This window comes from Sycon ciliatum, chromosome 1 (assembly GCF_964019385.1).
Source record: "Sycon ciliatum chromosome 1, ocSycCili1.1, whole genome shotgun sequence".
NCBI lineage: Eukaryota > Metazoa > Porifera > Calcarea > Leucosolenida > Sycettidae > Sycon > Sycon ciliatum.
Genome location: NC_088643.1, coordinates 93,255,618 through 93,268,841, shown reverse-complemented (window position 1 = coordinate 93,268,841; position 13,224 = coordinate 93,255,618). Strand labels below are relative to the sequence as shown.

At 47.0% G+C, this 13,224-nt stretch overlaps 2 protein-coding genes across 2 annotated transcripts; both read right to left on the bottom strand.

Annotated features, from left to right (window-relative positions):
* Positions 1-170: 170 nt before the first annotated feature.
* On the bottom strand, positions 171-6,423 carry LOC135808854 (uncharacterized). Its single transcript, XM_065322091.1, has 6 exons — positions 6,283-6,423; positions 6,033-6,187; positions 4,770-5,029; positions 3,345-3,975; positions 2,112-2,227; positions 171-1,527 (listed from the first exon to the last, which is right to left on the bottom strand). Exons 1-6 carry the CDS (start codon positions 6,421-6,423, stop codon positions 1,478-1,480), a joined length of 1,353 nt encoding a protein of 450 aa, XP_065178163.1. The 3' UTR covers positions 171-1,477.
* Positions 6,424-8,287: 1,864 nt separating this feature from the next.
* LOC135806565 (uncharacterized) lies at positions 8,288-11,988 on the bottom strand. Its single transcript, XM_065320764.1, has 2 exons — positions 11,172-11,988; positions 8,288-9,275 (listed from the first exon to the last, which is right to left on the bottom strand). Exons 1-2 carry the CDS (start codon positions 11,560-11,562, stop codon positions 8,410-8,412), a joined length of 1,257 nt encoding a protein of 418 aa, XP_065176836.1. The 5' UTR covers positions 11,563-11,988; the 3' UTR covers positions 8,288-8,409.
* Between the last annotated feature and the right edge of the window lie 1,236 nt (positions 11,989-13,224).

Genomic DNA, 13,224 nt, shown 5'->3' with positions numbered 1-13,224 from the left:
CATTACCGAGTAATTGGTATAATCGTTTCAGCCCTAATTAATTGGCAAGACACCAATCTCACACTAACTAGTCTTGTTCCCGTTCCCACATCATCTCCACACTGAGGCGATCAGGCTACACTGTAAAGGCTGTATTGATGAGGAGACTAAGTTAAGAGATTAAAGAGATGATGAAAACACTGGACATGATCAACTCACATTGAAGACTAACGCCCAAAACCACAGCACCACGCATCCATGCACCAACAACACACGAGCATGACTTGCACAAAGTATCTCACTACAATATTTGCAAAACAGCAATACTCTTCATTGGGCGCGTTCCATTACACACATTTCGGTAAATTCTAGAATTAGTTATGGTGGATGCACCGTTCGATTACACAAACTCCGTCTTCAGAATCGACGGAATCCAATTCCGTCAATTCTGGAGAGAGGGCGGAATCCTCCCGCCAGAATTGATGCACTCAATGTACACGCCATGCTAGGTCCACGTGTGCGCGAGGGTGTACGGGATCCCACGTGATCCCCTTTTATGATTCTTACGAGTAGCCGTTCGTTCACATGGCCGCAATCCGTTCATTGTGTTCATTCAAGAATTATAAAACCTGGGTCCAGACTGTGTAATCGAAAGCGTCCATTGTTATAGTTCGAGCATTATTATTATTATTATTTGTTTTACATCGGAAGCTCAACAGTGCAGCTGCACAAATATGAAGAGCATATCCAACAATTTTTGCAAAAATCCCTCCAAGAAAACAAAACAACAGATCCGATCATTAAAATCTAAATGGAAGTGTGCATGAGAATTATAGGAGCAGCCGACTGAGAGTTTTATACAGGTGAGTAGGCCACTATAATTATGGTATTTTGTCAAGTGCATCAGTCACCATTGATTAGCGTCCAGACAGCGTTGAAGATTTGAATGCGAAGCAATGGCATCATATTGGTATAGGTGGTCAAAGTCACACCTTTCATTTCAGGCAGGTACTTTGAGTAGATGTTGCTCAGAGGCATGATTTGTTTTCAATCTTGTCTGACTGAAATGTTGATGAGGAAGGTACTAACTTGTTACACCGATCCGAAACTCAATGCTCGGCACACACAGAGTGGCATGGCAAGCTCACCCTTTCACCCAGCTCAAACTAGTGTTGCAGCATTGTACTGGAGTGCACAGTGAAAAGATACCATGCATAACTAGTGAAGTTTTAATCAGCTTGCCAACATCATCAGTCGTGTTGACAAGGCTTAGTTGGCACACTGGGGTGGTAGGGGAAAGTAAGAACTGTCCACGAAAGGTTTGATGCCATGTTCACTCTCTAGCCGGTTGGATGCACCGTGCAGGGTGGTACGGTCGGGAAAATCCAAGGCTTACTTCAGCACTGGTCCCAGAACTTGTGCTGTATGTGTGTTGAGTGGTGACTTCTAGTAGGTACCTGTGGTATTGTACCCTACTGTGATGCATGGAGTTTGCTTCTCATACCACATGTCCACATCTTGCTGTGTTGCCATATACCTCATCCATGTCTGCAAGTGGACACATGCACACACAGCACACACACACACCATATGAATAAACAACGCATACGTCTCCTCGTATGATTTCGAGTCAAGAGGAGTAGACAGGGAGAGGAGCAAAAATGTGGTACCGATCTGCACTGTGGGTGGTGCACTTTCCAGTGAAACCCAGGGAAAGTTTGCCACCTTCCTGACATTTTCTGATGCTAGAGTAGTGTAGTATGATTCGAATGTTTTCCTCCATGCACTGACAGAATGCGTCCCCTTACTTGTTGGGCATTATGCCTACAAGTAGTGTAGATCACAATGACTATTGTTATGATGATGAAGCCAAGCTAGCTGAGCGTAGTTGCTCCTGCCAATTATGTGCTCGTGGCCCCAGTTTTACACGGTCACTCGGATGTAGTATGTACTGTCAGAAGGACTCAGATTTGTTGGTAAAAACATCCCAGCCAAAGCTAACACACTCGGTAATTCATCTTTATTACATCCCAAGTTAGAGCTTCTTGAAAATCAACCACACTTCTTGCTACTCCTAGACAGCAATCAGCTGCTCTTCCAACCTGTTTTGAGCCATATCGTTGCGCACTTACCGATCCGCTTCATGTTTGCAAACAACGACGCAATATCTTGCTTCCTTGGTAGCTTTGTTCCATCATTTGGTTGATTAGCTCCATTCGTGCCAGTACGTGACTTGCATTCAAGGTCACTAAAATCAGAATGCAGGCCAATATTCACGCAGTATCAGCACCAATTACTAATGTAGACCCTGTCACAGGGGAGGAGGTGGTGGGATAAGGCATGTACAAGCATGAAATGGCTGACAGGAAGCTAACTGATACTATCTCCGTTCAGCTGAAGCCAGTCTGTGGGCGTTTGTATATATTTCAATACCCAATGGCATGCCAGGATGACTGCCAGCATAGAGAGATATGGGTGTGAGGGAAAAATATTTCACGGTTCGCGTGAGACTCCGCTAGAAGCCGAGTTTTCCGCATCCGTAGGAACGCCGCCACCCTCTAGGATCAAGGCGCAGATGCAGCTCCTAAGCGGTGGAAGGTGAGTAGATCTGACCCACCACAAAGTGGTCAAAGACCCAAATCCCATTCACTGCATCTATTTTTCCCTCGTGCCAGGCCACGAGCTTCCAATTAACTGTGGGTCGCAGCACGGCTGGAAAAATCCTTCCGCTTCCAAGCAGGACTTGAACCTGGTACCCTCTGTTTCTCAATCAGGGTCTTAGACCATCCCACTATGCCTGCCTGTGTGAGGGAAGCTATGGCAAAACCAAGCTTACACTACAAGAGGACAAGAGAATGGGAGGAGGATGGCATGCAAATGGATCTATAGAAGGCAGTTGGTAATGACACGGGTTTGGCCGCTGCAATGCACTGGATTCCATGAACCACCACACCATTATCATCTCAAGCTGGCATGCAGGTACATTCTGGTTGGAAGGAGTTGATGTTGGTGTGTATTCGTGCTGGTGGACATGAATTGAATATGACCATTATGATCACCAGCATTTCAGCAGTATACAAGACACAGATGGAAAGATTGCCATTGTAGAGAGCCGCTATACTCTCTACTGGAAATAGGCTAGCATGCGTTTGACTACTCATTTGTTACCTAGGTTACAGGGCTCATGAGAGTTCAATAGAACACTGTGTTTATGCGAGTCAGGCCTGCACCTTCATTCATCCGCTGCTCTGAGTGTGATTCTGCCTCATAGTCATACTGCTTTAATCATGAAGTACGAATGGTCTCCATTGTACTGGCACTGGCACTATACAGTGCCTTGAAGCATAATTATGGGCACAACTCACTTGCTTGTTTTGGGTTGGCTATTATCTTCATCTTCACCGTGATCTGCATAGTCTTCCACAACTTCCTTTTCCCCACTGTTGTGACTCCGACTATCTTCCAGTATACCACTGTCTTGTCTAGAGAGAACAAGATCATCATCAGCAGATGTTCCAACTTTGTCCGTCCTTGACCCAAGGCTTGCAGCATTCTCATGTTGTTGCCGATGCTGTTGTTGGTCTTGTGATTGATTCTGCACTACGCGTTGTGATTGCGTGAATGCTTTTAGGCGAGCATTGAGATGCAGCCGACGGCGAACTTTACTCAGAAGGCTGGGTCTGGTCTGTTTTGAAGGGGGAGAAGACGCACCTGCCACGACCACATCTTCCGTGGTGCTTTCGGCTTCTTTGATCAATACGCCATCATCCCCCATTTCAAGAATTTCCACATAGCCTTTCTGTCTTGATCGCATGACCATCTGTCTCTTGTCATATCTCAACTTCTGCTGCTGATACGGATCGCTGTCCGGCTCAACATAATAACCAAAGAACTGCTTGATGGTGATGAGTGGACGAGGAAGTGCATATGGCCGACAACCAGCCCACGGCATGCACCCACCCACTTGCCGGCTATCTGTTGTCAGCGTCCAATCACCTGAGCAGGTTGAAACAAGCCAAGAATCACCAATGCATGATAACTTTAGCATCCACGCATAAGGGTTTTACCAACTTGGATCATAGTTTGGATAATTTATAGCAAAGAAAAAGACCAAGGAAATACAAGTTACGCTATAATGCCCACTAACACCACCAGATACTAAACAATCAGCTCATGCGATAACATTGCACGACTCTGACCGACGGTACTGACGTTCTACAACTAATTGGCTCTCAGCTCTAGCACGTCTTGGATGCGCACTCCAACAGCCTTCCAACTTAGAAGGTTCTACGTTATATGATAGCATAGGAGAGGTTAATTGTAGAACGTCAGTATCGCCGGTCAGGGTCGTGCAATGCTATCACATGGGCTGATTGTTCTAAAGTAACTGGTGGTGTTAGTGGCTAGTGTTAGTGGTGGTGTTAGTCGCTATCATTGCCATCGGCAATGGGCACGTTCAAGGTTCAAGGTTAGTGGACATAATAGCGTAACTTGTAATCCCTTTGGTCCTTTTCTTTCCTATAAATTAATCCTTGGCTCTTCATCTGAGTCTATAGTTCGGATAGTGATCACTTTGAAGTTGGAGTATTTTCTTCAATAAAAATGGAACCAGACATAGGAATAAGACAAGCTTCAACTTTGATCACTCCACTATTCTTCATATCATCGAAAAATCTCCAGAAATAGATTCAACGTGGGGAAAATCTCCAGAAATAGATGCAACGCGGGGAAAATCTCCAGCAATAGATGCAACGTGGGTAAATAGATGCAACGCGGGGAAATGAACTCACTTGTTGACTGTGCAGGGACTGGTGGCCGCTGTTCACTTGGAATAATGCATGCGGTGAGTGATGTTCTCCACTTCTGGCACTGTCTGTAGGAGGAGAAGGCGAGTTCACAGGACGGATTATATCCACCCTGTCTGTCGTGTAAGGTCAGTTTGAACGACGGTAGATCTGCTTGAACAGAGCCAACGCACTGGCGGCTTGCCTGTTTGCGCTTGTGCCAGAACTTGACACCGATGAGGTTGTGAAGTTCTATGGGTTCAAACCTGCAAGAAAATCCAGAATTACATGGCCATGCAGAGATCCTGTCACTATGTGGTTGAGTCTCCCTTGCAAGTTGTAGTGGAGGTCTAGAAAGGGCTACACAATTGCATACGCAGTCATTATGATCATCATGCAGCATGGCCATTGTGTGAGTGTGTGTTGATCCTTGAGGGTGGTTGTGCACCTATTGATGCTCACAAGTCAAGTCTGCCTGAATTTCAGTGAAAACCCGCTATTCTAATGGTATAATATTATCACTACGTGACTCTGGGATAGGATGGACCTGCTGCGGGGAAGGAAAAAACCCACTCGCCTTTATAGCCAGAAAATCGCAAGAAAATCACTCAACGGTGGACTGGCTGAAGGCTGATTTTGCACAGCCAAATAACAACACTCGGGCTATAGACCACATTCTGCTGTGAAATACCAGTACCAGACAGACTGTAAGACTGTAAGTAGATCAATTCTACTTGGCAATACCAAATTTAATAGAACTACCAATACCAGTACCAATACCATTTCTGCATTGGCAGAAATGTGTAGTCACTGTCATAACAACCAGTCCTGATTGCAATCATTTTGAATATCACGGTTGAGTTCTTTGTTCATTGTTGTTTTCACATTCTGCTGATTGTATTACAAACTTTGTGTTGAGTACAGTAGAGTACAGCATACTGGGGTAGAGAGATGATAATTATGGCCTCAGAGGTGCAGCCTGCCTTACCAGTGCAATGCCGTGAATTTCATCCAGGTGTGCCTCTACCAGTGGCTGAGTGTGATGTTTACAAAGTCCAAGGATTGAGAAACGGTATTACTGTGCCAATGCACCAGCACTCAAGTACATGTATATACGGCTAGACACGCTTCCCCATAGTGCATTGGTCGGAATGCAGCAACGCCCAAACAGATAAACCAGTATTGTAACTAACTTGTTTATTGGCTTTGGCATTGAATGCACTCAGACTCTGAATGATGAAAATGATGAACATGATGAATGTGCCTCACCTGGCTGGGGTCGTGATATCCGCTTTGATCTGAAGGCAATGCGTGCTGCCAGGCGGACACCGTGCATTGGCAACGTTCTTGCGTTCTTTTATGCTTAGAAACACAGGTAGTGGTAGACTGATTGCACCCGTAGAATCGTCTCCAACTTTCCTGAGCTGCACGTCGACAGCAAGCAAACCACAAAGTGCGAATGGCAATCAATCTCCTGAAACTTTTTAGGGTAGATCTACCTGAAAGAAGATTGGCGTACCTTTCCGTGAGAATCACCCCGAATCCAGAGAAGCTGAGCTGGTCCTCTGCAAATGGCCAGCGGCGCACTGCTACATCCAGTGGTGCACGTACTCGTACCGGTAGTGGACGGTGGCGAGCAGGATACCATTGTTTTCGTCATGTTGGTCAGTACGCTAAGATCTCCTTGACCGTGCAGAAAGTATGCAACCTTTCCCGACCGATCCTTATGGGAAAGAACGGGAAAGAGCTCAAAGCGTTCGCCCTCCTGGCGAAACCCAGGGGAAAGTACTTCGAAGTACTAGTAGTTCTAACTGATAGAATTGTTTCAGGATAACTTCGAATCAGGGAGCTCAAAACGTGCGCCCTCCGGACGAAACCCAGGGACTCTAACTGATGGAATTATTGCTTCAAAATAACTTCGGATCAGGGAGCAATGGTGTATGATCTTTGATGCCACATGCTTTCAATCAATCTTCGTCACGCCGTGGGACGCCGAATCCTACTGTGATCGATCCGATCCCCGGCCAGGGACACCAAGCCAACCCAAACCCACATTATCAGTTATTCATAACAGACGCTGCCGAATAGAGTGTGCTAATACAATGTACTAGTAATGGCAGCTGCTCCTTAGTTACTAACCGATCAGCATCTACCGGTATGTTGTTCCGAATCCACTCCACAGTCCACTCTCCAGTTTAGGTGAAACCCGGCGTATAACTAGACCAGAACACATACTGAGCGAGGCATTTTGTGACGGGGCTTCTAAGAATAAGATCACACTTTCACAGTGTGCGTGGAGCGGGGGGGGGGGGGGGTGCAAGTGCCAAGGTTCGATATGATCAGGCTTCTACAATCATGTACCTTCTTTCAGCTCTGGTCAAACTGTTTCAGAAGTCCATAGATGCATGCTAAGCTACGCCGGAGAATCCCACTAGCACTGGGCTATTTTCAGAAGACAATAATTATGCCGATGGCCTGGCACAATCCTGTTGAGAACAGAATGATGGATACGGGATCACCACACCGCCGTGCAGATCATCAAACTGCAAAGAGCGGTCGCTACTAACACTTCCAAAGCAAGGTAAATCTCCACGAAGCCTACACACTGTAGGCTGTAGCTTCTCCATGCAGTGCTACTGTACTGTCGAGTACTGCCTGGTCTACACTGTGTAGTACGCATGTACATGTCTGCTGGATAGCTGAACTGTTGTGGACAGTCCGACTGCATGCTGCCTAGCAATGTCCGCTGCAGAAACCAGTCAGAGTAGTAGGCTGCAATGCATGATTCCTCCACGTGACCGCGGAATATCGGTCTCGGTGTACATCTACCCGTACCGGTATGCTCGCTTTGTTTGCTTGCCACTCGTACTCCCAAAACCCAATACCGGTGGATACAGACGAAGATATAATTGACAACAGTTGCTAGTTGAAGCACTCATGTTAAGTTACTGAAACTGAAAGCATTGACAACTGCAGGTATTATTATGTAGCGCGACAAGACAGGGGGGGGGGGTGTCTTTCCTACAGTACTGTGCAATCTAGAGGTGGCCTGAAACAAATTGAAGGGACAGAGTAAGTATTGTCCATGGAGTAACATACTGGACTATCTCACCGCGCCACCCAACCACCCCGCCACCCAACCACCCCGCCATGCCTGCACCACTTTCCTCAGAATTACATAATGAAAAGGAAAGAACTGTTACTTTGGTGTCTTCAAGTTGTTGTATATCATGTTACGCTGTGACCTGCTGCTGAGTTAATATTTTTATGAATCTCAAGGTCAGCTAGCAGATTCGGGTGCAGGTAATTATAGTCAATAAAACTGGACTGTATCAGTTAGGTATTTGTAATATTATGTTCATAGCCCAGTTCAAAGTTGATTTCAATTATTCATTCAATTGGGGAAACACCTGACCATGGTGACAAAAATCAAGACAAGGTGTGGCAGGAAGCGGGGGGGGGGGGGGGTTGGTTGGTTTTTATTATTTCAGTTCGTTGCCTCGGAACAGTACAAAGTACAAATATCAAGAGGGGTCAAGTTGGCTTCTGATATACACCACCGTTGTAGTGCCAGACTGGCTGTATGATGTCACGTGACAGGGGCGGCTACAATGGGACTGAGCAAAACAGGGTGTTTGTATGTAAACTAGAAACATCCACATTTCGGGAGAAGATCAGAAAGGTACGTGAAGACCAGCTTTCCATTTCTTCTCATCGTAACTGTTTGTCCTTGCATTCTAGCATTCTGAACTGGAGAACAGCATGGCGGAGGTGGTCTTTGTGCTGCTGGGATCTGGTCATAAGCAATCAGTAGCGACCTGAACCTAGAATTATGCGTGTCCTTTGTTGGATATGCAATTGGGTATTGACAGGATCCAGCGCACACACCAAACGTGAGGTTGCGAGGAGCTATGGCTCCCATGGCTGTGATGTCGAGAGTGAAGCGATGAACACGACAAAGCTCATTCTTGTGCGTATCCCAGTCCGGCGGTGGAATAGCTCTGTAGGGATGGGTGCCGTATGCTTGGAAGAGATCTCGGAAGAATGGGATTGTCCTAGAGTGATGGTAGTATGTAAAGATCGATGCAGAGTTGCTCAGCGAAAACACTGGCTGGGATGCCACCCCGTCAGTGGCCATGTCACTGGAATTAGTCAATCTTGGGTCACAGCTGGGCTGTCCGTTGATAACTATATCCACAGCCAGCGTAAGATTTTGCCTGTTTTTCTCATGTACGGCCTTCAGTGCAGTCCGTACATCCAGACAGATGTGCTCAGGCAGTCCAGTGACCCTCACAGCTGAGATGGAGTCGGTTCCTATCAGAACTCTCTCCCCAGAACCATCCAGGATATGGTACACAAGAAATGTGTACCTGTCCAGCAGGCGTTCCTTGGCGGCCACCAGCAGGTTGAAATGTAGTTCTGCCCCCACTACTGTTCCCATGACTGCGTCTTGCACATCCAGTGTGAAGTGGAGTGTCTTGCAGTGGCCGGTTACACTGGATGCTGGCTCACCTGTATACAGGAATACCAACACAGTAATACCAATAATAGTACAGAAGCCATTCGGTTAACAGTGAGAGGCTGACTGGGGAAGTGAGCATGCCATAGATGTTATGCGATTGCACCAACAATTTAGATGCTTTGGCGAAGTCGCGGACTCGTGGCACAACGCTGCACTAGCACTAGCGATTCGCGCTGCATACTTGGCGCCCATTAAAAAATCCGCCGGCTCACCCCATGAAACCATTTTGCATAATGCATAATCTCCATTCCCCGTGAGTAACACTCAGTCTATGCACTCTGAAGTGGCAAACAAGAAGGACTGGAGTCCAGAGTGAATGTAACAGCCTGGCATGCCCCTACCTTTTATATCCGACAATGAGATCTCAGGGAATACAGGTCTCTCTCAGCACAACACTGGCTCATTCCCTACCTTTCACTGTAATACTACCTAGTTGTCTGCGTCATCAGAAACGCATACATGTACATGTGCATGCACACATGAACACACACCCACCACGGAACACTTGCACAAAATGTGCCGAACATGCTTTGGCCTAACAAGGCCCTAAGGGGTTACTTTACTAATTCCACATACCAATGATTTCCATCGCCACGTGCACGTAGTATTAGTAGACAGAGAGAGAGCAAGACTATTTGGCTGCGAGGGAATCATGCCCCCCCCCCCCCCCCCCCGTATTAATTTCATGTAACAACTCTCAGACACACCACGTCACTCACTGACCACACAATAATGTATCACGATGTGACAACGTACAATTTGTAGACTGTGTCAGAAACTCACCACTAGCAGTAGTGCTCAGTAGTACTCAGTGTGTGCTTGTGTGACTGGTCCAGTGTGTCCAATGCTTTTCGCCAGTGTACAGGCAATTGTGCAAATTCCAAGGACTTTCTGACAATGTTAATAGTGGATGGATTTTATCATCTGATTTAATATAATGACTTTGCACTGGCATTTCAGCATGCACAGCTAAGAAATCTGCATAGTAACCGTCCTGATAATCAGTACCCACTGTCACATTGTCATTGGCTGCCAGACATTCCACTGACACTGTGCAGTGTATGTAAACACAGTGAGAAACTGTGCCAGCCATGCACCCAGTCAGCCAATGAAGGAGTAACATTACATTTGAGTTGTGGGAAGTGGGGCCCGTGTGACATGGCATTCTGTTCCTTGCAGCAATGGCTTCAACTTCAAGTCGGTCAAACTACAAATTTTGAGCTCAGTGATGACAGTCAGCGCACTACAGTAGCAGAGCTACAAACCGCATGACAAAATCAACCTCTTCCCTAAACTTAATTTGTCTCCTTGCGGCAAGGAGACAAAATTAATGATGATCACATACTCCTATTGCTGAGAAGTACAAGTGCTGACTGGAATACCTGTCAGGCACATCTAAATGTTGATTATCATTCTGCTGTTATTGGATTTGTTTTGACAGGCCTCTACTTTTTTTGACACCTTTATGTTTGTCTACCTTGCTGATCATGATCATAAACTGTCAAAGCGTTTTTTTTTAATAATATGGATTACATGTGTAATTTATACAAAAGAGAAAGACCAAGGAACTACAAGTTACGCTATACTGTCCACTAACACCACCAGTTACTGGTGTAACTGGAACCTTGGCTCTCCATCTGATTACATGTGTGTATGACTTTATATGTAGATGTATGTGTTCGTTTCCCTAGTCTATTCACCTACATAATAATTATTGTATCAGCACGGGTCTATTTTGAGCCCCATTTCCAGTAGCTTTAAAGCACACATGTTTGTCCCTACACGGTACACCAGAGAAACACCTGATGCAGTGATGGTCACATGAGGCTGATGGTGGTCAACGCGTACAGAACATAATGCTTGAACTAACAGCCAGGCAGCCTTACCAAGAGTGTCGTTTTCCATGGCCCTGGTCTCTTTCACTGTGGAAAACTGAACTGCTCGACCGTAGCCACAAATGCGACGCACACCGCCAGCCTGCGAGATGGTCTTGGCAAGTGTTCGCCAGGATTCCGTTTGGGGAGCAACTGGTGCGCTCGTAGGTGCCAGGACTGTCGGCGCTGTCCCGGATAACGGTGAAGGCGCTCTCGTACTGCCGCTGCCGGGCTGGGACGGCAGAGCTCTCACGTCCAACGTCATCAAGACAAACAGCAGAAGTGCGCAGAGAGTTGTGACATTGCAGCTGAAGATGTAGGAATGGCCACCAAGGAGAAATGCTGACGAGGCTCGGCTGGGTGCCCATGATCCCAGCAGGCCATACGCAAATGATGACGGCATCCTAATGTGTTTTGTGGGTTCCAGAGATCACCGAGAGTTGTCAAGAAGCAATAAGAAACTGCAGCGGTGCCAACTTGACGTAGCGTAGCGCTGTGCAGGTTCAAAGTGATATCTTTGGAATGAAATTCACATGGGCATCTCACTGTGGTCTTCCCTTCGTCTCTTTCCCGTCACGGCTAGGCGAAGGAACTGCTTTGTGACACGACAGAACTAAGTTTGTGTAACATGATTTCTTCACATCACCTTCTGGCTTCACATCGCCCCTCTCACACGTCACAGGCTCAGTACGGAGTCCATCCAATGAGTTAGCCAGCACATGGTATTCCTGTCTACAACGGAGCAGAAAGCTGGTCTAGCTGCATGTGGACAGCCGGAGGTCTCCTGGCGAATGACCCCCTGCGGTGGCAGTAGCCAGGTTGAAAAGTAGGCTGAAGTGTTCGCTTGGGACTTGAGATCTTGGCTATCTCGTGCCACACCGCGTATCGCCACCGCGACTGCAGACTCGTAGATCTACATCTCGCACACAACGACCATGCATCAAACCCAAGTCTAGGCCTAGGCCATAGCCTAGGCTAGGCTAGGGCATGCACCTTCGAAATCACGGTGCAGCCACGATCTATCGTGAATCTCTCACTCTCGCTCTCAAGGCTACTGCAATGCGGAAAGAGTTGACTGATGTTACAAGCTGAAGCGCTACTTCCACAGGCTCAGTATAGTGCATGGATCCCTAGGACCCTAGACCTCCTCCATTCGTCCATCGAGATTATTGTCTTATGATTTGGACCTCAGCCCCAAGCTTCATTTCCGCCACATAGTGCAGTCGAGATAGCCGCAGTCATTCTGACGCGAGTGACGGCACTCCCTTTTGATGTCTAGCAATAATTTGTGGGTTGACATGTGGTTGGCATCGTGTTCTGCCAATGGATGACCATGTGCACATTGCAAGAGACAGTATACACCTGTACTGTACTACCAGATCTCGTCCAGTTGCAATCGCTTAGACCCTGCTCCCTGGCCAGGGCCTAAATTTAGATGTCCCTGATCATGACACTGTACCTACTGACTGATGCCGATGCTGGGGCGACCGAGATAGCGGAAACTGTCAAGCAGAACCCCTTCCACGTGGAAATGTACCTCGTCGCAACACACCATCTAGGCACATCGGCCTAAAAAAGTTGAAGTGATGGTACTTCTCCTCACCTCGCGTAACAGTGCAGTGCCAAGCAGCTTGGTTGCCCAAACTGGCAGAGAGCCGAGCGCCAGAACGGCTCCACACCATACGTTCCACAGTCGCAGGTGCTAGGCACAGAGTCGGCCAGACTGGACGAGAGAGGCCGTTACCGACTATCCATCCCATCATGGACACCTCGTGCAGTGTAGACTTCTGTCCACAGAAATGGCTCCATCGGCCTCGTTGCTACATTGTACTTTTGTAGTGAGTCCAGGATCCTTATCACACACGTATCCTACAAGGCTACATGCATTGTTTTTGAAAAATCGCCTACAGACTGTATACCGGTCCTTGGTATAGCCTAGGTGTGTACTAGCTCCATACACAAGAGCTAGTGTGAACATGGGGAATGCCAAATGCCGCTCTCTGATGATCTCTGAAATGCGTGAAACTTGATGTATTACTAGTTACAGCTACACAGCCTTCCGCCT